The 25,209-nt window shown below is 45.7% G+C and overlaps 1 protein-coding gene across 2 annotated transcripts in view; it reads right to left on the bottom strand.

Moving 5' to 3' along the window:
• ascc3 (activating signal cointegrator 1 complex subunit 3) overlaps positions 1–25,209 on the bottom strand; it is a 244,015-nt gene that overhangs the window by 119,757 nt on the left and 99,049 nt on the right. For both annotated transcript variants that reach the window (XM_061237731.1, XM_061237739.1), the window contains exons 12-13: positions 10,470–10,646; positions 7,938–8,009 (exon numbers count right to left, since the gene is read on the bottom strand). In XM_061237731.1, coding sequence (XP_061093715.1) covers positions 7,938–8,009; positions 10,470–10,646 — 249 coding nt within the window. The remainder of the gene's footprint in view (positions 1–7,937; positions 8,010–10,469; positions 10,647–25,209) is intronic.

Below are 25,209 nucleotides of genomic sequence, written 5' to 3'. Positions count from 1 at the left end.
TGAAAATTTCATTTCTCTTGTACTGAATTTGCATACTTTTCTTCGGTTCCAGAATGTCTTTGGCCGTTCTGAAAAGCACTTTATATAAAATGTCTTATTATCATATGTGTATAATGTATTTTTAATATTATAACTGTAATATTATTATTATTATAATTATTACTACTCCTGCAGCTTGGGCACGCAGCAGAGCCCTCCCCATCCTTTAAATCTTTCAAACATCCCAAGATTCATGCCCCCCCCGCCTCCAACCACTGCCACCCGCCCCAATAACACTTGCTTTAGTAAATATCCATTTGTGCGAGTGAGCGATGTGTAAAATGACGAGCTCTGAAAGTCACCCTGAATGAAAGCGTCAACCGAGCAGATAAATAACCATGCGTGGCGGGGACCTGCTCTCCCGCCATTTGCTGGGCTGAGAGCGGCGTCCGCCCGCACGCGCTCAGTCGCTCTTTTGGGAGTAATGAGACGCGGGGAGGCGCGTGAGGAGACGCAGAGGACGGCGTCGGACCCCTTTCTTTGGCCGGATGGATCGGTACGAGCCCAGGGCCGGGTGTCGGTCGTTAGCCATGCTAATGTCTGCTAACGCGCACTGAGAAATGGACACTGAGAAATCAAATCGGACGAATGTCTGCAGCCTACAGGTACGAAAATCTTTCTCTCTTCTCTTCCCCTGCTTCCCACTCTCCTCTGAGTGAAACCATGCAGACTTGCAAATGGGAAACCACACAAAAGCACACAGCAGAACACTCATATACATACACCCACGCACTCTCATATACAGTACATACACACCCCCGCACTTTCATATACTGTAAATACACACCTCCATATACTTATAGACTGTAAATACACACCTTCACACACTCATATCGTGTAAATATGCACCCCTGCACACTCATATACGGTACACATACACCCCCACACACTCATATTACAAATATCCTCACACAGACATATACATACACAGAAATGCACACAGACACACACCCACACAGACAGACAGACACACGCACGCCCTCACGCATGCAAACACACACAGCCACACAAACACACACACAGACACACACACACAGACAGACACACAAACACACACACAGACACACGTACGCACGCACAGCCACACAAACACACACAGACACACACACACACACACACACACACACAAGCGTACACACACATAGACACACACAGACAGACAGACAGACAGACACACACACACACAGACAGACAGACAGACACAAGTGTACATAGACACAGACAGACAGACAGACAGACAGACAGACAGACAGACAGACAGACAGACAGACAGACACACAGACACACAGACACACAGACACACACACACACACACACACACACACACACACACAGAGCAGGTCTCTGCATTGGTACACGCAGGCTCCTCTTTCACAAGTGGCCAGATTAGAATCAGGAGCGATTAAACTGGCTGTCAGACTTTCAGCGCAGACAGTGACAGCTCATGAATAATACATGCTGGGGGATCACGTGACCTGGTTCTGTTCATGCTCTGCGTGGCTCAGCTACGGGGGTTATCTATTATACCCGCTGAGAAGAATCTCAGCCTTCCCATCCCTCCTCCTCCCTCACTCGAAAATATATTTTTGCTGTCTCCCCTTCCGCTAGCCCCCTCCACCCATCCTCTCACCTCCAATCCTATATCCCTCCTGAAGTTACCTCAACCCCTCCGAAACACACCTGCCAAACAAACTCCGCCAACTTGAGGAGCTCCCCACCTCTTTACTCTCTGAGTCAAACTCCATCTCTGTGTCCCTCAAGTCAGCCTGTCTCCTAGCGGCTAGGGTACATGACTGGGACACGGAAGGTTGGCAGTTCAAGCACCAGTCTAGCCAGCTGTTTGGCAAAGCGCAGCTGTTGAGCAAGGCCCTTAACCTCACATTGCTCCAGGGGGGATTGTCCCCTGCTAAGTGTAATCAACTGTAAGTCGCTTTGAATAAAGGCGTCAGTTAAATAACAAATTATTATTATTAAGTACAAGCTGTGCACCTCCTTAACCTCCTCACGAGCTTCCTTCTGAGGAGAGGCGCTCAGTGCAGGGAGGAGTGTTACTCCTTACCTTACGTAATGAGAGGCTGTATATTGTGTAATGAGAGACGGCTATAGTGCAGTGAACTGAGAGCTTTTGATTTCTCTGCCCCGAAGTGTACACATTCTGAGTTTAGAAGAGCATGGCAAGCCACAGGTAAACAAGGCTAGCCAAGCCCCTTCCACCCAAAAGCTGACCAGCCTTTTCCCCCAGTCGAAGTGGGAAGGTGTATCACCATGGAGACATCAGGTGGCAGCTTACAGAATGTCGCAAACAAAATGGCCTTGAAACTGCACTCAAGGTTAAAACTAAAACAACACTCCCAGCACCCAATACCCAAGTAATTTCACATGCACACAACCACTACTGTGTATACACACCAACACATCACATTTATGTGACCAACTACACACTCACCACAGAAACACACTCATATTACCACACACACACACACACACACACATCACGTAAACATGCCAGGAATCTTCGCACTTTCATGCTTTTACTTTGGTTTAGAAAAGCCTATTTTTATCTTCCAACATTCTGGAGGTGTGAATAAACGTTCGTCCTTCCAACCAATTTCCCCTGGCACCTGTCCCCTCAAGCCTGCTTCCCAGCATGCACCACCATCCGCAGGGCCTGACCTCCTCAATTTATGCCGACACTCGCAACGCAGCCGAGCACTTCCTCTCTTTGGGGCACGGCATCGTGGGTAAAGGTGGTACATGCAACGACTGAAGTGCAGTATGGATTTTCAGATGTGTTCACCTTCTACACACCCGTGAGGCTTTTTCCTAGAAGCTGCTCTTTGACCTTTTGAACTTCTCTCAACATCTCTGCCAAACCTCACCCCTCCCCCACCATGACACATTATACAATGTCCGTTTAGACCCAGCTCCCTCTTGCCATCTCTGATAGTATAATAAATAAATAAGAAAAGAAATACGCATCCACAGGCTGGAGGCATCAAAAGGCGTTAAAATGGGGGGGGGGGGCTGCCACGACAGAAGAGGTTTTGCCGAGTTTGTACGGCCATACGTTAACAGCCAGTTGGAGCGTGGGAGATTGCGCCATTCCACCCAATCAGCGCTTTAATCACCGCCGTGACTCGGGCATTGAAAAATCCCCTGCAGTGTTTTTCCACGGAAAGCACTCTGTGACTAATTCTGCCGTTCTCGGCGAAATGGCTCCCTAAAAAATAAGAAAGAGAAATAGAAAATTGATAGATACCTCTTCGTTGCCGGTGGAGCGAAAAACTGAAAAAAGGCCGCGTCGCTGGCTTCGGTTCGACGGCTGAACCCCTGCCGGTGGAAAAATTAGCGCGGAGAGCGGGCCGGCAACGGCCGTGCCGTATCGCGGGAATCTCTCCGCCGAGCGCGGGTTTCGCCATTTGTTGTGTTGCTTTATGATTTATGGGATTGAGAAATTGAGTTCAGGCGGAGTGTCAGAGGCAGAAATTGCTACAGCGGAGAGATTTGGTGCACGGCTCTGACCTTGACTGTAGACTCCGCAGCTCCAAATGAAGCCCAATCTTTGCTCTAATTAATATCCCACTGTGACCCCTGACCTCCAGCCCAACAGCCTCACATCCTACCGGCAGAGAAGTCTCGTTGTTTCTCCCCGGTCCCGGTCTCAGTCTCAGTGTTTTTTTTCTCTTCCTTTAACAGTGCGGCTATAACCACAATGTTCGGCTTCTTTCCAAGAACAAATTTTTCCCCCCCGCGGCATTCTTTATATTTCTAGTACCACTCTGCAAAAATAAATGACTGTTGCAGTAGCAATCTGTATAGTTTCCCAATATCACCACGCACCACAAGAGTATATTACACAATACGTGTGCCAACCCAAGGTGTAAAATGGTTTGTTTCATTACAATTTGTGAAAAGTATGATTAGTTCGATATGGAGCCTACTCAGTTTTCTCGAGAACTTTTGAATGACGTTTCTATGTTATGGCCAGCTGACTCGCGAGCACTTTAAAAGACCCCAAAATCTCAGCCCCTGGCCCTGATTAACGTGGCTTAAAATATAGCTAAACGGAAAATAAATGCACACAGGAACGCACGCACACAGACTAACCTCCGGACAATCAATCTCTGGACATCAAACCGTAGAAAAACTGCACCTCTCCACAGGGTAAGCTCTCTCTCTCTTTCTCTATATCTCACTCTCTCCCTCCCTCCCTTCCTCCCTCTCTCTCTCTTTCTCTATATCTTGCTCTCTCTCTCCCTTCCTCCCTCTCTCTCTCTATATCTCGCTCTCTGTCCCTCTAGCTCTCTCTCCCTCCCTCCCTTCCTCCCTCTCTCTCTCTCTTTCTCTATATATCGCTCTCTCCCTCTAGCTCTCTCTCCCTCCCTTCCTCCCTCTCTCTTTCTCTATAGCTTGCTCTCTCTCCCTCCCTTCCTCCCTCTCTCTCTCTATATCTCGCTCTCTCTCCCTCTAGCTCTCTCCCTCCCTCCCTTCCTCCCTCTCTCTCTCTCTCTCTCTTTCTCTATAGCTTGCTCTCTCTCCCTCCCTTCCTCCCTCTCTCTCTCTATATCTCGCTCTCTCTCCCTCTAGCTCTCTCCCTCCCTCCCTTCCTCCCTCTCTCTCTCTCTTTCTCTATAGCTTGCTCTCTCTCCCTCCCTTCCTCCCTCTCTCTCTCTATATCTCGCGCTCTCTCTGCCCTGCAAGTCTAGGCTCGCTCAGCCACCAGGGTGTTATCCAGGGAGATTCGCCGCATTTTTAAAACATCAAACGCAGAGACGAGTCTTCTCGACCGCGGGGGGTCTGTGCTTCTCCCACTCAGCTCTTAATGACCTAATCTGATCTCCTGAGTGACGGACCGTGGATTTCCAGGATCAAACCGCGGCTCCTTGAAAGGAGTCTTCAAAGTGACATCTCCAAGATTATGAACGGAGCGAGCCACACAACCTAAAGAGCACAGCTGAAATAGACAGCAGCTCATCGAGGCGCCTTTATAAATACCAGAGCTCACTTTCTATTTTTCTATTCGTATGAAGAAGTACTGCATTGGTGCCTGCCTTCCATGAGGAAAATGTAACTTTGCAAGTAGGCAGTTAGTGGACATGGCTTTCAGCGATCTGTAAATATCATCCTATAAAGATAGAGAAGCACTGCGTAGGTGCTCACAAAATCATTTAAGCAGAGTGGACATCTTTGCGCTAGAGTACATACTTCAAATCGGTGCGGGAAGTGCTCTTCCCAACAAATGTGCCAGGAACAGGAAGCCAGGTGGAATTCAATCAGTCGCTATGGTGACACGCTTGAACAAACTCACACATCGTACAATTTGTGACACAACGGTGGGTGTGTGGAGAAGAACAAACAGACGGACACGATATAAGCAAATTATGATATCTTCAACCCTTTTCCACTCTGAAATGCTCTTTCCAATTTGACAGAATACTTTGTGCCTCTTTTCACAGTGTTTGAAACCAACGTAGTTTTGAAATGACAACGTCCCCAGAGCCGAAATTCTATGTCTTAATAAACAGGAAGTTATATTAACAAAAACGAGACCAAACAAAACAAAAACAGGACAGTCGCTGTCTCCCTCAGAAATTATGCATTTTTTTCCTGAGAAGATGAAGGAGTAGAGAACTCAGGGTAGCATTTTGCCTTTACATTTTTCCTTTCATTTGCATTTAATTTTTCATAAAATGACAATCGACAGGGGAAAAATATAAACACACTGCACATCTAATGACTAACTAAGGCCATGCAAATTTAATTACTAGTTTGACAGATTTTATTTTCAGGAAATTGAGACGAACAGGCAAAAAATACAAGTTGACTTCCTGTAAAAATCTGAATTTAACTGAAAGGAACTGCCGGCAACCTCAAGACTGCTGTAGTGAAGCTATAACCAGAACTTCTGCAGATGGGGATGCAAATACCACAGAGTTTTTATTATTTTTTATGGGTGGGACACACTGGCCTCCTTTTGTATTATTTGCTTTAGTCAGACATGTAGGAAGCAGAGAGGGTAACAGAGAAGGGACCACAATCGTGGTCCTGAGTGCAGGGTTGGGTATATGGTTTGCAAGTCAGCTGCCCTATGGACTATGCCACACCTTCTCACCGTGTACCTGGCCTCATGATATTAAAATATTACAATTATTTTGCCTTGCCACTAAAATAAAACAATTTTATAGTAACAGACTAGCTGTTGATGAAAGGCATGTTGCATACTTCAACAGCAATCATTATGACAAAGCAGGTCTTCCACTACAGAGTTTGCATTAACACTCCATTCTGTATTATTCATGCAAAAAAAAAAAATCATCCTCCCTTCTTAAAGCGACAGCATCTGTTCTGTAACGCTGAATTCAGTTTGGAGCTGAGAGGTGTCAGCACCCATTTGCAAAACCCGCAATATATGGATCACATCAACTGTCCAAAATGCAAAACATAGACAAAATAGGCTGTGGCGTCCGTAGCGATCCAAAACAACATCGGCGGTGTTAAATGAGCTGATTTCAGCTCGGCCTTTGTGGTTTTCACCTTGAGCGAGTAAACAACACAGATTGGGTGAAAGCTGGAGAACCAGGTGGAACGTTATTTTCTGTAATTTTGACTGGAAGCAGACATATTGCCACCATTTCCAGAAACAAAGTTGTGACAGCATACATATGTATAACCGCAATGCAAGCATGGCCTTCATCCAATCATAGGCTTGGAAATAGCCGCAGAAGGAGATGATTGGTCCAGCAGGTATGCTTAAGAACTCGGATTTACACTTTGTCGCATTGGCAATTTCGACAAGTGTCCGCAGAGAAAAATGACATTTGACAGTGTTATATGACATTTGCCATTTCTGCTTCAGTAAAAGAATGCAGGGTTATATTGTCACTATGGTAACGAGAAACCAAACTACTGATGATTACGTTACTGAAAAAATGGAGGCACACAGTGAAATTGCTGCAAAGTAGTGGAAGAAAATTGAAATCTACTTATGTAAAAAAAAAAAAGTAAAAACATGGCAGAATAAATGGGGGGGGGGGAACAAAAAACAAATCCCAAACGAGGGAAAAACAAGGAGAATATGCTCCAGTTAAGCAGATGTGTTACATGGATGAAGACACAGCTATTTTGGGATGTAGGCTAACAGTTCAATGTCTTACTGTAATCAACCACATCTGTCCTACATCGTACCGATGAACCACATCTCTGATTTATTTATTTATTTTCCACTATCCACTCCAGGTTTATCAACGGCGGTCAAATGAAAAATAATGAAGTGGAGAAAAAAAAAAAAAATAGATCCATGACAAAGAATTTCAGTGTTTTATCTGGCGGCCCAATCACACTGCACGACAAAGCCAGATAATACAATTACCGAGGTGTGCGACAATGATTCTGCATCTCAGATGGCAAAAGCAGGATTATCATTCAAAAGTTACCAGAAAAGACTTCTTCGGAGGGAAATCACCTCCAAGGATACAGGCAGCAAGGCGTCTGCTTTCCGTGTGAGAGGCACCTTCGCAGGCCTCATTTATATAACTTTTTTACCATTTTGTTTTACTAACTTCCTGTCTGCATTTTTGACATTTGAGACAAAGCCTGAAATGAAAATATGTTGATTTTGTTGCGCGAAAGCATTGTGCGATAATGTATAAATTAGTCTTAAGGACTGCATTACCAAGCAAAGTATAGCATATTTAAGTTTGAATAAAAATCAATGATCAAGCAAGTTTTTTGTTTCTTTAAAGCAGGTCATCATTTCTTAAGCTTAAATAGTAGTCATATAATAGCATTAAATAACTAATCAAATACAAATAATTAAGCAATATCAATCTAGCCCTCCTTCACAGTCACCATTGCTTGATTTCAGTCCTTATCTGATGCAGGAATACGTGGTGAATTACCTGGTGTCCAGCTCGGATCTGCTCAAGGACCTTGTCGTAGCAGACCTCCTCCATGTCGTGAAGCTGCTGCACCTATACGGTGATGGAAAGAGAAAATGGCTGCATTATATTACATTACATGTTATTTATGACACTTTTATCCAAAGCGATTTACAGTACAGTTGATTAGACTAATCAGAAGACAATCCCCCCAGGAGCAATGTTGGGTAAATGGCCAGGCTTAAGGGCCCGATGCGGGGTTAAGGGCCTCGCTCAAGGGCCCAACTCGGGGTTAAGGGCCCTCACTCAAGGGCCTGATGTAGCGTTAAGGGCCTTGCTGAAGTTAATGCAAAGTCTCCAGGTTTGGCTAGCAAGAATTATACAGTATTGCTTCGACAATGTCAATCAATTCATTCAGATTTTAGAAGCAACTGTAACTGTGATTTTGAACCTCGCCAGCGGGAAGAAAAAGAAAAAAAGGCACACGGTTATTTGTTGCCGCTTCGCAATTTTTATTCACCCAGCCTGCAGTGGGCCTCCCACTTAAGTGTTTGGGATATCCAAACAAACACCAAACACCTTCCCAGCGTTTAAATCTTTTACAAGCTCTTAACAGAGAGCCACCCTAATAGCCAGTAAAGCATAATATACTCCTGAGTAGTATATATTGGCCTGGGGCGAACCATTGCTGCAGTCAGTAAAGGACGATAATGCCAGGCATTTGTCAAACGAAAGAAGCAATACTGAATCTATTCTCAGTGTGCGGTTAGCCCTTTTTCATTTTAGCAAGAGCGATAGAACTCCTAATAACTCTGGTAGAAAAAGTAATCTTCTAAACACAAAAAACGAAACTAAAGAACTTTTTTCACAATACCTCCAGACTGGCAGTCATGACCACGTCTATGGAATCAGCCATTAAGTAGCAGGAGAACCACCGCAAGGTATTTGCGCAAGCAAACAAACGGCGAATGTTAGTTAGCGTCGCTACTCGAAGAAGAGCGCGCGGGTTAGTGCCGTGCCTCTGCAGTTCTGCGGCAACCTTGAGAGAGAGAGTGTTTATACGGGGCTGAAGGCTGCGATACAAGGTGTGCTTCTGAGAGAGAATATAAAACCTTGCCCACACATACGCATGATTTGCAGCCGGATAGATTCCTTATCAGGGAGCTGTTGTGCAGTTCCCCGGCGGTAAGCTGCGTAAAAATAAATAACGGCGCGTTTCAAAATGGTGCGTGGCGGGTTGTGTTCTGAGGCCGGGCCCTCTCAGAGGTGTGTGTGCGTTAGGCTGGCTGATATGTGTGTCTGCTGCTCAGACCGTGATATCAGGAAAATCAACTTCATCATCACTATTCTACCGCATAAGCCTATGATGAACTATGGTGTCATGAATTAAGTATTATGACCATGACCTTCATAATTCATAATAACCACAGATATCATAAAGATGCGTTTATGAGTAAAGCCAGATCTTGATTCATAAGTGTCCTTATAAGAACTCACTCAGAGACAGGAGGAGCAATCAAGCTTAACTTGCCTGCAGTCACTTGGGCAATAGCCGCACTGACCTTACTGTTCCTGTGGTAGCTCTGTTTGCCAATAGAGCAGTCATACTTGCACTGCCTGACTTTAAGAATGGTCAGAAGCACACCCTATGGTCAAATTTGTGTCATCTGCAGTCATTCTATGGTCAAATTTGTGTCAGCTGCGTTCACCTTATGGTCAAATTTGTGTTGTCTACGTTCACCCTCAGGTCAAATTCATGTGGTCTGAGGTCACCCAATAGTCAAATCTATGTCATCTGAGGTCACCTGAGGTCAGTGTCACATTGTCAGTGGTCGCCCTGTGGTCAGACCCACACCGACTGCGGTCACCCTGTGGTCAGACTCACACTGACTCCTGTTGCCCTGTGGTCAGACTCACACTGACTCCTGTTGCCCTGTGGTCAGACTCACACTGACTCCTGTTGCCCTGTGGTCAGACTCATACTGACTCCTGTTGCCCTGTGGTCAGACTCACACTGACTCCTGTTGCCCTGTGGTCAGACTCACACTGACTCCTGTTGCCCTGTGGTCAGACTCACACTGACTCCTGTTGCCCTGTGGTCAGACTCACACTGACTCCTGTTGCCCTGTGGTCAGACTCATACTGACTCCTGTTGCCCTGTGGTCAGACTCACACTGACTCCTGTTGCCCTGTGGTCAGACTCATACTGACTCCTGTTGCCCTGTGGTCAGACTCACACTGACTCCTGTTGCCCTGTGGTCAGACTCATACTGACTCCTGTTGCCCTGTGGTCAGACTCACACTGACTCCTGTTGCCCTGTGGTCAGACTCACACTGACTCCTGTTGCCCTGTGGTCAGACTCACACTGACTCCTGTTGCCCTGTGGTCAGACTCACACTGACTCCTGTTGCCCTGTGGTCAGACTCATACTGACTCCTGTTGCCCTGCGGTCAGACTCACACTGACTCCTGTCGCTCTGTGGTCAGACTCACTGACTGTGGTCAGACTCATACTCACCGCGGTCAGACTCACACTGACTGCGGTAGACTCACCTTGTTGTTGGCCTTGATGCCCACGAAGCTCTGTCCCAGCGGCACCGGGCGGAAGCGGCTGTCGAAGTAGAAGAGTCCGATGTAGGGGTTGACGTGCAGGAAGGAGGCCACGTCCAGGTAGTTGGGCAGGGTGGCGGACAGGCCCAGGATCCGGATCATGCTCTGGGTGGACTCCACCTGCACAGCACCATGACAACGGGCAGGCCGTTACAATGAAACCAGCGGTTACCACGGTTACCAGTCCAGCGCCATGGCCTACTTCAGTCACAACAATGTCCTTGACCAAGTACGTACACCGCCCCAAAAACAGCCACTCTTCTGTGTGCTTACACTACCTTTAGGGGTAGAGCTAGCCTGTCATAGATACCGTACGGGTGCGAGGCACCATGAGAAACAGACCGCCACGCTTAGAAAAATGCAAAGAAAAGGCTAGTCCATTTCCAAAAGGATACTGTGAGGTTTGATTTAAAAAACATATACTTGTTTTTTTTTCTAATGCCAATGACACACAATGTTACATGTAAACATTCATTAAACAATGTTTTTCATTAAAAACAAATTTGGTGTCTATGCTTGAGTAATCAGAAGCCCTCCACTCACTGAACCCAAGGCGCCCCAACTAACTCCACTTCTGACTACTGTATCTTATGTTATCATTTGATCTTATGTGTTTGATTATGTTGGTGAGGATACAAGTATGTGGTGACCCGTTCGGTTAAGGCACCACACTGATGTGCATGGAGAGGGCTGCAGACTTGGCATCGAATCCTGTGCAAACTGCGGCTGGTATTCCCATAGGGTGACGTATAACTGCTGATCGCATCACCCAGGGTTAGGGAGGGTTCAGTCCTTACAGAGTAGTAATGTAGAGACAGTGAGGCCAATAGAAACCTGCAGCGATGAATTCCACCACACAGAGCACTGGGAAGTGTAAGAGTGTCGCTCACTGCTCATGCTCAAAAACGAAGAGAACGCAGGGGAACTGCGTGCCTCAGCAGATTAACAAGGGTTCAAAGATTTTATGTCAGATAATTTTTAGGGAAATAAAAACATCTATATCTTTGTCTGTGTGATAGGGGGAAGAAAAAATGGGATCTCAGAAAACATTATTTAAAAAAATATTGCATAGACAGAACATCAATATATCACCGGAAATATTTTTTTTATAATTTGCTGTCAAATATGAATGGAGTCCAATGGGAAAAGCAAAAATATAGGTATCACTAAGGAGCGACTTCATACCAATTGCAAAACAAATAGCTCTATAGCTGTCCCCTTGGTTCAGTCGGTTCGGGGGCATGTGTTTCATCGCTCTCTAGAGACCCCAACTGGTCAGACAGACACCTGTGGACTGCATGCCAATGTAGTGTATGAGAAGTCCTCCTCTGACTCCACTCTATGCGAGCCTGACTGTGGGTTTCAGTTTGAAAAGAAATTGGCTGTTGATCGCAGGCTTTGCTCTTCTCTCTACTGAACTTGCACCAAGGGATAGCTTGTTATTATAATTTTTTTTAGGCCTTTTTCAGCTTTATTGGACAGTATATAGTATAGAGAGACAGGAAGAATGGGAGCGAGAGAGAGGGGAAGACATGCGACAAATGTCGGACGGTCGGATTCGAACCGCCGACGTCGCGGCTCGCAATGAGCATGTGGTCAGTGCTCTACAGGCTGCGCCATCGAGACACCCCAGGATAGCTTGTTATTAAATACTTTTCTACTAGAATTAATTTTTATAATGTACAACACACATGTATCTTTTGGCAATGTTGTGATATGTGTGTCCAACACTGTGTCAGTTTAAAAAAATATTTTTCCTTTCTTTTTAGAAAAAAGTCTAACAAGGGACAGGAGTTGGAAACTAGCTGTAATCTCTGTATGCAGAACATCAGCTACATGAACCTGGTGTAAACTGGCAGTAATGATGCTCTGTCTCTTGGCCTTGTCCCTACTCAAATAAACATGTAATAAATAAATAAACAGCATATGAACCCGATTATTCTAAATTGGATATTCTGGATATTCCAACTTAGTTTGGGAATTGGTTAGACTCAGCCCCATGGGTACCTAATTTTGAATAAATATATATATTTAAATCCTCTTAAGAATAAGAACCTTACATTTCCATTTATCACCAATTAAAATGAACACTTTCACATAAAAGAAACCAATTTGCAGCACAAATGTTAAGGCATGTACAACACAGACCCGCAGTAAATGACGCACCCCCTTTTAGACACGTTTTCATGTAATAGCGTGTTAAACAGCGAGAGCATAGCAGGCTGTAGTGAGAGTTGGATAAAGGTGTCAACAACCGCTTTACCGAGGTGTGGATTCTCATCCTGCTTTAGCGCACTGTGTGATACGTGCATCCTGTACGCACCATGGGCATGTGTATATGAATAAAGAGAAATAAAATATGCTCATGAATATACAGAACAGACATGCCGACAATCAGAAACAAGCCACCGCGCAGCATTTCTTTCAGGTGGCTTCTCAGTTGTTTCAGATTTTTTTTTCCCCCGGTAAGGTGTGATATCACACCAAGTGATCTCTTGGAAGGTGTGAAATCACATTCCAAAAACCAGCAGCACTCTTCAAAGGGTTAATTGCAGTGAGTGATTGGAACGTGGCCTGTCTGACACACCACACACCCACGCATGCACAGACGCATACACATGTACACGCACGCACAAACACACACCACACACACACACACACACACACACACACACACACACAGACAGACAGACAGACAGACATCAGGCCGTAACAGTCCAGGAAATGTTGGTTGCATTCCTGTTGCTGCATCTCCCACTGTTCAGGTGGCAGGGATGATTGGTAAGGCCTTTAACATGATGCAGTGCCTGTCTGTCTGCACTATCAATACACCTCACAACCAGTCCTGATGAAACGGGGTGTGTGTGTGTGCGAGTGTGCGCTTACGTCTGTGTGTGTGAGAGTGTGTGTGCATGCGTGTGTATGTGTGTGCGTGCATATGTGTGAGTGTGTGTGTGCGTGCATGCATGCATACATGCATGCGTATGTGTGAGTGTGTGCGAGCGTGCGTGAGAGTGTGTGTGCGTGCGTATGTGTGTGAATGCATATGTATGTGTGAGTGTGCACGGCGTGTGTGTCCAAGCGTACGTGTGTGCGTATGTATGTGTGTGTGAGCCTGCGTATGTGTGTGTGCGCCTGTGTGCGTGTGTGTGTAAGCGTACGTGCGTGCGTATGTATGTGTGTGTGAGCGTGCGTGTGTGAGAGTGTGTGTGTGTGCATGTGCGCCTGCGTGTGTGTGTGTGTGTGTGTGCGTGTGCGTGTGCGCCTGCGTGTGTGTGTGTGTGTGTGTGTAAGCGTACGTGATTGCGTATGTATGTGTGTGTGAGCGTGCGTGTGAGAGGTCTGGTATACGAGCCCATCTGGCATATGAGCTCAAATCCTCCAGGTTACAGCAAAATACCTCCCCTCCTCTCTCTCCTTCTCTGTCTTCAGCTACCCCTCCCATCCTCTCACGTACTGCGCCACTTCTCAGCAGTAGGGGGCGCCCGGAACACGGCCTTCGAGCGCGTAAGCACGCGCCATTGTTCCGCTCGCCCGTAAACAAAAGGAGAGCGGCATCACACCCCTCTGTCGGGTCTCAGTCACCGGCGACGGCTCCTTTTGTCCGACCGCGAGGCGTGGAGTTGTAACAACAATAGCGTGCCGAGGGCGTTCATTACATCATTAATAGAAGACCCGCGGTCCCGCTGATCGTCATTATTGCCGCGCTCTCTCATTTCCTCCCGCTTCGCAGGGCCAGCGCTCGCCGTTTCTTTGGATTATTAATGCGCCGTTTTTGATGAATGGGCGCCCATTGAAAGTGAGGTGCTTGACAAGATGCATACAGGGAGAGTTCAGTCACTGTCAGGGAGAAAGAAACCTTCCTCCCGATTCACCCCCCACCCCCCCACCCCTCTACTCACTTGTCCGTCTCTCCTTGTCCTCCACCCCCCCTCCACTCTTTTCTTTTCTCTTTCTCCAAAAGAACATTTTGAGAAATGATGAAAGACACCCCTTTATGAGGAGGCTATGAAAAAGCCTCTATGACAGGCATGTTGCTCCAGTAATTTCTCCAATAAAGTGCAGGACACAGTCGATGAGATGTTGCGATTACACCACTGCTGTACTCCATTAATAGGCATGTGTGTGCTACGCTGAGACAGATGCGGAGTAAAGATTAATTTTTTTATCTCTTGCTCATATTGTGTGTGTAATAGCAAATTATGAAATCCTGGAAGAACTGATAATGACTATCAAGACTTACTAAAAATACCGCGCACAAGTAGATATGCTCAAGTGAAGCAAATATTATATGAAATATCTTGAGCATTTATGCCAAACAAATCATACAAAAAAAACTTCTAAAAATGTTGACACTGAGCCCCAGAATACTGGTGTACTTCGGTTGAGATTTTGCACAGATAAACACAGATGGCGTACTGTACTTTGGAGGAAGCAATCTTTGATCTGTGGATGTTCATGAGTAAGCTTTCTGTTATATTTTGGAAGGCGCTTAAAATTTTGGGCACTTTTGAGCCTGGTCCCATTGAAGTCTGTTGCACCAGTGTGAGCTGTGGGGGATATGTAGAAAACTCAGCCGAACTATATGGATTGGATAAACACTTAGCATTGTTTCCATTTTTTGAGTAAACTGCCCCTTTCGTGCATATTCTGATCATGTCTTCACCAGGGCAGTAGTGATTGCAGGATGGACAGGCAGAACTAATCCAACAGACAGACAGACAGGGAGGGCTTTGTCTCTCCACAGTGTCCATCAGAAATCCAGTCTGCGCATCTGCCTCTCAGACATCTGATAAACCTGGTAAAACCTGCACGCTGCACACAGATACCACAGGTAACCAAGAGGAGAAACCAGGTAAAACATGCACATTGTACAAAGGTACCCTAGGTGACCAGGAGATGAACCAGGTAAAACCTACATGCTGTACCACAAGTGACCAATATGATAAACTTGGTAAGACCTGCACACTGCACACAAGTAAGCAGGAGCAAACCTGGTAAAACCTGTACGTTGTACACAGATACCACAGGTATCCAGGGGAGAAACCAGGTAAAACCTGCATGCTGCACACAGATACCACAAGTATCCAGGGGAGAAACCTGGTAAAACCTGCACGTTGTAGACAGGTACCACAGGTAACCATTAGATCAGTCAGGTAAAACCAGCACACTGCACACAGGAACCACACGTGACCAGGAGGATAAACCTGGTAAAACCTGCATGCTGTACAGAGATACCACAGGTATCCAGAAAAAATCCACTTAACTCCCGAAACTGGCAAAGCTCTTAATGACCAGCAAGAAAAGGAACAAAAAGAAAATGTCTCCGCAGGGCCTGCTTGCGGTCACAAACGACATCATTAGTACATCCACTCGCGGAGAAAAAGGACAAACCTCGCAGGCAGCGCTTGCCCTGTGACTGGTTTTTTATTCCCATAATGCACCGGGAAAATGTCCCCTCACTGTTAGTAATGACACACGTTGACTGTAATCACCAGCGCTCGCAAAACTTTCGTTGACGGTAATGACCATGCTAATTAAAATGCTAGAAGGCAGCATTAGCATGGCTATTCTGCTCAACACTTTTCGGTTTTTCTTTTTTTGCCTCTCCGTATCGGTGATATTCATTGTTTCCATTGTGGGAAGCGGAGCAGGAGCGCGGGGGGGACTCTTTATGTGCTACGCAGCAGGGGTAGCGTTAGCACGGAGCCGCAGCGAGCCGAGATCTCCCGGCCCTGCCGCCGTGCGCTACCGGGTTATTATCCTGAATTACTCATGAAAGCTGACAATTAATGTCTCTGCTCTTATACTCTACTTCCACGCTCGCGTTTCCTCCTCCACCTTTCCTGGGCGGAGACTGAAATGACAAAACTGCGGGCGTAGAAATGACACGGTGCTGAGATGTGGAAGGGGGAGGAGGGGGGGCTAAGCAATCGGAGCCAGATGAACTTCTGATACATCTCTGTCTGTATGTCTCTCTCTCTCTCTCTGCCTGTCTTCCTTCTATACCTCTACCCTATCTAACCATCTTTCTCACCCCTCCCATCCCTGCCTCGCTCTCTCCCTACATTTCCCTGACATTATCTTTCAGCAGTATCAACATATTAAACAATAAATAATTGTGATTATTTATTAGAAACAATATTCAGTACCTTTTTCCTCTCAATACACTACAACTGAATGAAGACTCCTTCCCAATACCCCCCCCCCCCATAGTAAAATCAGTTAGAACAGAGAATCCGGCAGATTCACTCTTAACCAGGAGGTTTAAAAAATGAACCGATGCAAGAAAATATTTCCCTCACCTTTGACAAAAAAATAAATAAAAAAAGAAAAATATAAATTGGTTTCTGGAGTACCGACACAGGGACACGGAGATAAGGTGGCATGTATATAGCTTCATTTTCGAGGAAATACTTTAAAAAGAATAAAAAGAAACGGCCATGCTACTGTGGTTTTTAAAGGCCTGTTCCATCTGAAAGAGAAATAATTACGCAAGGCTGCCTATAGCCCAGTATCAAAGCCATACCAGTCGTCAAATGATATCAGATCTGATTGAGATGCGTACGACTGAATTGTAAACACACCCCCTTCCCCACAATCCGGGCTGCAGAGAAAAGTTTTTTCAAATGAAACAGCGGATCAATTGACTGTAATTACACCTGAAAGCCTGAAAGCGCATCACTAATAGCAGCAGTGGGTGCTGAATACCAACCGCCCTACTTAAGGGTGTATAAATAGATCAGTACGTATGCTCTTAGAGGGTTTTGTGTTATTTTTCCCCTGAACGCTCTCTGAATGTGTGTTTATCTGGTGAAACGGGAAGCGCATCCAACAGGGTCTCATTTAAATCGAAAATATTTAGAAAAATCCAGAAAAAAAAATGCAAAGAAAAAAAAATGTCGGTGGCAACAAAGCGTTTGGGAACACAATTATACAATGATTTAAAATAATAATTTTCGTTTTCAACTGCTGTAATACGATTCAACGGGCTCGTCGCCGAGCGCTTGGCGGGAATGAAAAATAAAAACAAAAAGGGGTCGAAAATAATTCAGGAAGGCGGCGCCGTCGAACGAAAACTAATTCAGGCGGGAGGGGGCCCGAATGCTCCGGTTCTAGGGGAAACGGTGTGTGGAAGCGTTCGGTAGAAAAGGAAAGTGGTCGCTCAGCCCGTCTCGTGCAGGAGCGGGGGGCTTTACCGCGGCGTTCTTTAAGGCGCAGTAAACGAGTGGCCGGAGGGCACGCCGCCGCCTCGCCCGCGCCATAAACCCGCCGCAGCCGTGATCACGCCGCGTGTTAAACCAAGAGCCCGCGGTGAAGTCTTTACGAGCCCCTTATTTACAGAGCCCGCTTCATCGACCCGGGCCCGCTACTGAGGGGGGGGAGCGTGGGCGGAAGCACACCACGGCGAGAACTGACCGAAAAACCTCACTTCCTTCTGCTGAAACACACCCGTTACTCCACTACAGCTCAAGTGTGGCGGGAGGGGCTTTCCTTCAGCCTTCTGTAGGGTCATACGGCTTTTAGAGCAGGGCTGCCCCGTCATCCCTGGAGATTAGCCGTAATTCGGCATTTCTGATTCTACAAATTAGCAGCTTTTGGGGAACCGGATGATTGCAGGCTTTTATCCTGCGTGGGACACATCCTACCAGACAGAATGAAGAAGAAGAAATGGAACAAAGTCACACTCTTCATTGTGGAGCTAACAGCAGACTCCACTTTAGAGGAAATGACTACAGTAGATGAAAGAGAAGCACATAAAAATTTTGATCACAGCGATGATGCCGCAAATCTGCATGCAACTGACGTGATCACAATATGCACGATTCTCTTACCCAAAGGCAGTCAAATTGCTGAATTTGCACAGCTCAACCCACTCATATTGAGAGAAGAAAATAATGCTACATAAAGCACCTTTTACTTCCCAAAGCCCATGTCTCATCACACACTGCTGAACAGCTCTCAAGCTCCACATCCCATGTGTTGGCACGTTAGCCACGGTCCGGTGAACAGTCTAGCAAAGATCCAAGGTCAGAAGAGCACTCCAAAAAGGTATCTTATATTTGAATTTAAAAAGGATGAATTGTTCAACATTAAACTGGTGATACTGCCATTTAAAAAAAAAAAACTTCACCTGGAAATCGAACTCGGAAGAATTAAAACTTCTTCCGTTCGAAAAAGTTTTTAAAACACCAAGGAACAAATCATTTACTGCTTCAATGTTAAGGGCAGTGAAACAATTTAGGGTATTAAACTTAAGACATCCTTTGTCGGGGCCATAACTCATAATCCCTTTCCGTGTGTTAATTGGGGGAATATTTCAAATGCATCGGTAATTGGGAGAGGGAGGAGGAGAGCCGGTTCCTGCAGGTGCATCATGGGTAAACAGTGAGTTTAACGCACGCGCTAAAGAGCGTATCGTGTTTAGCAGAGTGCAGAAACCAGGGGCTGAGGAGTGTAATGAGGATTAATGGGACAGCCCATAAACACCAGGCACACGCTTCATTTCTCACCTCTCTCTCAGGCACTTACCTGCAGCCACAGTAATCTGTTGTTTGTAATATATTTAAAAACTGACCGCATAATGTCTTCCAAGTCTGCGATGCTGAGAAAACTTTCTTGTTTTTATTTCCGACAATGATTCCCACAATGATGATGCTACGAATAAATAGATACACACATGATATGTGTGTGTGTGTGTGTGTGTGTGTGTGAGGGGGGGCACCACAGAGGAAGTTTCAGCTAGTGGAATGCAGTGAGAATAAATGGCAAGGACCGGAAGTTTACTATCAAGAATAAGGGGGAATAAGGGAGGGAAATAAGGTGCTTGAACTGATGTCAAATTAAATCTACACAAAAAGCTGGATTTCTCATCTGAAATCTGATCAGAAGACTTAATTTTGAATTTGAAAATCGTCCTAATGCCAAAAAAAAATCGTTGTTTTGGGACACTGATCTGTATCACCTTCATGGGCAGATCAGTAATTGCATAATGCGTACAACTTTTTAAACAATTATTACTAATTCCCCATTGCCACCATCTTTGCTGCTGACGATTGATGGGCCTATCGCAGAGGACTGAGAGACAGGGCCCCCAGCAGCCGACGCGCAGAGACATTTACAGCGCGTCTCCTTTCAGAGTGCCGCCGCCTCTCCTCATGAACATTTACGCTGAGTGCACTTTTACAGCTCAAAGGAATGGGTAATTATCGCCGAAGGACGCTCCTCAACCCGGCCGTCCCGTAGCGCCGTGTGAAAAGCCGCATAAACCATCCCACCTCTGCCGCGCGTGGCACACCGTGCGTTCGTCCGCATCTACTCGAGTACGCCGCCTAAACACCGCCGCTGTACCGCGGAAGAGTGAGTTATGTTTGTTATTTTTACAGGCCGGGGGTAGAGTTATGACGGTGATAAAAATGACATTAATTTATCATCGGTTACCGATAGAGTCATTACCAAAAGTGGAGGCTATGCTAACCGTTTTCAGCTTCCAAAAAGCTTTGAAAAGCGTAGGCGAATTTCAAAGTATAGCCGTTATAGTACTTAAGGTATGGGAATTCCATAAAATAATTTCATTACTGTAGTCTTTTAATTCAACATTTGAGTGATATCACTGAAATAACCGCAAATATATTTGAAATACGGCACGGGCCCATTGTAACATTTTGCTACACAGCCTGGTAACATTTCATTTCACTTGACACAAAACACACCGTCTGCAAGACATCCTGATAATGGTCTGTGGTCACTTTTGCTAGTATTAAGTATTTTGTAGGCAAATACTCACATGTTCAACCACGAATCAAGGTGTATCAAGGTGTGTACATATGCACTGTGCGTGCACTAAATGTGTTCAAGCACAGTGTGTGCAGACGTATGTTTTTAAATCACTCCTGTAGCTGTGTAGTGATTAGGTCACACACACACACACACACACACACACACACACACACACACACACACAAACACAAACACAAACACAAACACACACACATTGAACCTCCTAATGCTCTGTTCTGTAACTCACAAGATCAAAGCAACAGCTAACCATGATTTATAACAAAGAAGCAAAAATCATGCTTTAACTGAAAAAGAAAATATACTTCTTTTTGTGATGTGAACCAGGCCAGCTATGACAGAATTGATGTGCCATACATAAAAAGAGGCTGTAGGATCATGCAGGCTAGGCTAAGCGATAACAGAGACGTGGGCCTGTTGACTGCAGCTCCTTTCCGTTTGTGATGTGTGTGTGAGCTTAACCAAATAATAATAATAATAATAACTTGTAATTTTGCTGGCGCCTTTATCAAGAGACTTACAGTCGATTAGACTAAGCAGGGGACAATCCTCCCCTGGAGCAATGTGGGGTTAAGGGCCTTGCTCAAGGGCCCAACAGCTGTGTGGATCTTATCGTGGCTACACCAATGGCTTGAGCCACCCACCCTCCGGGTCCCAGTCATGCACCTTATCCACTAGGCTACAGGCTGCCCCCAGCAACCTCAGCAAACATACATTGTCATTGCAATTGGGTCAAGCGCGTTACCAGAACTTGTAGAGACGTTGATCAGGAGGACCCGTGCTACGCGCAATGCTAACTGCCACTGGCCAGGCTGCCACAGTATTGAGCAGTGGCCTTAATGAAACAACCACTGTGTTTCCCTGGTTCCAGATCTCACCAGGGTATCCCAGGGGGCCAGAGCTCTACTGCCGAAAACATTCAGAGCGCGCGGAGCGCAATCGGACTGGAGAGCGCCAGTCTGCGAATCGTCACCGCCACCCGCGCCATTCATCTCCACCGCCCAATCGCAGAACCATCTCGCTCACAACCGACGTGGACTCACAGTTACAGACCGCCGTGCCAAAACACCTCTGCAACAACGCCAAACCTTTATACCCAAAACTGCTTCCAAGTATTATATTAGCACGATATTTCCTCTTCATATTGGAATTCATCAAAAGAAGAATAAAAATGAGAACCTTACACAAAAATATGAGCAGCACCTTTAAAGCACTGTGAGATGTCTCTTTATTAACATTATTAATACTAATGAAAAACATAAAAGGATCCAATTGTGAATTGAACATGCCACAGGTGAGATTAAAAGAAATATTAAGCCGAAGACCCCCGTTTTCATTTCGGGCACTTTTCAAAACCCAATGCAACGTGAATCTGTGAATCCTCCTCGACACACATTCATTCTCACAGCCTGCTCTTACAATGCGTTACACCTATTACCTTTCTGACAACACTGTTGCCGTGGAGACCAAAAGACTGGAGAGGACGGTAAAGACCCTGTTGTGTTTGTGTGCACGTGCGTTTCCGTATTGTCAATCAAATAATAAATAATAGCTACGCAACTCAGTTAAAACAAATAAAAATGTTTTACAATAACGATAAATAATAAAAACTGAACGGCATGCATTTTACGTTGCTGCGAGTCGGTTATTTGCTGATTTAAATCATCCTTCATCCTTCAAAATAAGAGGAGCGATACATTACACCATGCTTCAAAACCAGCAGATAGCAGGCCATTTCAACAGCCCATGCCATCTGTCTGTAACATACCTGTGCAGTGGCACACGTGCTCCTATGCAAGGGTTACATACCAATGCCACAGAGGCGGTTTTTGTCACCACAGCTGCAGTTACTACTACTGATGAAAAGGCCCTGAAGGTTTTTAAACGCAGCGCATCGTCAGGGGTGGGCTAGCGTCGGCAAAGTGGAAATGAAACAGTATCTCTCTCTCATTTGTTTTAATGAAATATCTGTATAGGGAAGTCAATGCAGAATTTTTCCAAAATAGAGTTTGAAATTAGAGTCCTGAAACTAATGCATAAAAAACACACACACACACACACACACACACACATATACCACCATCCACGCAACCATGCACACACACTCATATCCTTCTTTTCAGAGCAATGGGGCTATGAAACTTCAGGAGCTACAAAATGAACCACAAAAATCCATTATTCATCTCTGATGCAAACCTATCAAATAGAACAATGTCTTATGACTCATACCCCAAACCTGTGGCTCTCAGTCTGAGAATCTGCACAAGTGGGCCTAATAGGCAAGCCAGAAAAGCCTATTTATTTTCACAAAAAAAGAAAAATGGCCCTGAAGGTGTCTGCTGCGGTGTCTCTTTGTGTATTTATGTCCTATTCACTGACAGGACAGTAAAAACACTTTACTAACCCTTAAAGCAAGCCATAGCGTTAGGTAAATACAGTAAATAGACTGTGTCTGGCCTACATGTCACAATTTGAGAAGTACCAACGAGAGCCCCACAGCCCGCTCCCTAACTGTTGCTGTAAATGGGCAGTTGCAGCAGTCATTGGCAATGACAGAAGCTTCTAGAATGGTACTTGTGACTGTTTGGCAGCTTATACTGTCGTTTCACACATAGATTCTGCTTGCTTTATGTTTTTATTTTGCACAGGACAGTCTTTTCTCCTACATTAGCTTCATATCTTATTGATTAATTTGAGCTGTTTTCTCTCTGCTCATCTCCAGAGGCTGGATTAGTGCTTACTTTGCTCCGGTAAATAATGCAAACTTTTAAAGGCAAGAGGACCTTAAAAGACACACACACCCCGCCCAGCCTTCTGCTCTGCGTATGTGCCACCATTAAACCAGAGAACACAAAGAAGCCATTTCTGCTTTGTTATTGTATGCATACCTTCACCCTCTGAGGAAATGGTACACTGGAACCAGTTCTTAGCTACTCTCTACCTCTATGCCTTCTCAAATCGTTGTAATATTGCATTGTTACTATCCATGCATATACTTTCAACCGTTAAATTAAATGTTATACAATGACAACACATTATTTAATAAAAAAAAGTATTCAAATGCACCACCAGTAACAGAATACATTTCAAAAGACAAAAGATGTTTTTGATTTTTGACTCAATGTTTGGACAGAAAGCTGGCCCTCTCTCCCCACCGCTCTGTGCCCACAACTTCCAGGTTTAAATAAAGAACAGTTATTTTGTGGAAAGAGTAAATACCCAGTACTGTACGCAGGCATTCCTATTTAATTGGTAAGGTTTATTCACGTGTGTATGTGTGGTGTCAATAAACAGAATTAACTTGAAACACAATTTTGTTTTTTTAAAATTTCAGGAACTATAGTCCCCTCTTGGTGGGTCTAGAGTGACGGGCCCTTCTTAGTAACATAGACGTGTATGTGTGTGTGTGTGTGTGTGTGTGTGTGTGTGTGTGTGTGTGTGTGAGTGGGTGTGTGTGTGTGTGTGTGTGTGTGTGTGTGTGAGTGGGTGTGTGTGTCTGTGTGTGTGTGTGAGTGGGTGTGTGTGTGTGTGTGTGTGTGTGTGTGCATGAGTGGGTGTGTGCAAGTGAGTGAGTGAAAATTTGAGTGGGTGCGTGTATGCCTGTCTGTGTGTGTGTGTGTGTGAATGTGTGTGTGTGTGAGTGCATCACTGCTGTGTTGTGGTGTAAAATGGAAGAAAAGCACACAGAGGAGTGTCTGTGTTACAAAGTCCTTGGTGTCAGGGCCAATTCCTCCTCATTTCGTTTTCATTTATTTTTTACTGAGTTTTTTTTTTTTTTTTTCATTTTTGCTGATGCGCGCTCTCGTCTGAGTCAGGGCCCTGGAAGAGCCTTGACCAGCAGCAAATGCGTTTACCCCCCTTTACCCACACCCCCTTTACCACCACCCCCCGCCTCAGGAGAGGAAGCTAATCTGAGCGGTGCATATGTATGATACCGCCTGTTATCTCTACAGGCTTCTGCAGGGACTTTTCCTGTTTTAGCTTCATGAAGGCCATTAACGGCGTTGCATGTAGATTTCATGCAAATGGAGGACAGAAGAAGAAGATGTCGTTCGTCCTGAAAAACGATCACGCGCGCTTCGTTTGAGCTCAAAAAGAGCCGGCCGGATCCGGAGGTACTAATGATGTGCCTGCAACAGGGCCGGGTCCGTCGCATCGGCCGTTAGTTGTGAGGGAATCGGCGCCATCGCCCGGTAGGAGAGACGGGGGGAGGCGGAAACCGTCGACACAAAATGGAGACATCAGTGGCGACGAGGAGACATCCGTCTGAGCGGAGGGGAGAAAATTAGGACCGGTTCCCTCCAGGTAGTCTCCGGGCTGCTAAACATTGAAGGCATTTTTCTTTTTCTCTTTTTCTGGATGCACTGTTGCGTACGCCGCTCTCTCTCTCCCTCTCTGTCGGTCTGCGAGAAGCGGAAGGCTTGACTAAGCCCTTTTTGAAGCGATATCAGTTAAAGCCTCACACAAATAGGCTGTGAACCAAGTAAACAGCGGTCACATGTTGCGACTGCTTTTCAATTACCCGCCGGTTAACCCCCCTGGAGAAAGGTCCCGGCGCTCGGAGAAAAACTCTCGCTCGCCACCTGTCCTCCATATCTCTCGCCCTATCAACCCTCCTCGTCTCTCCCTCTCTCCCTCTCTCCTTCCTTCTGTCCTTTTCTATATTTAACTTACTGCGCCGCGTCGATAAAGAGTGTACGGCGGTGCAGAACCTTATTTACGGGAACGCTCACGCGGCGGTTTGTGGGCAGGGCCCCGCCCGCGGGCGGACGGCAACTCGGCCGAAGGAGACGGAGGGAAAGTAAAGTTGCGTTTGAAAGGCTTGCCGTGCGGAAGGGCGAGCGGCAGGGCACTGTGTGTGTGTGTGTGTGTATGAGAGAGAGAG

The sequence above is a fragment of the Conger conger genome, chromosome 1 (assembly GCF_963514075.1).
Source record: "Conger conger chromosome 1, fConCon1.1, whole genome shotgun sequence".
Classification (NCBI taxonomy): domain Eukaryota; kingdom Metazoa; phylum Chordata; class Actinopteri; order Anguilliformes; family Congridae; genus Conger; species Conger conger.
This window is presented reverse-complemented; position numbering and strand designations above follow the sequence as displayed.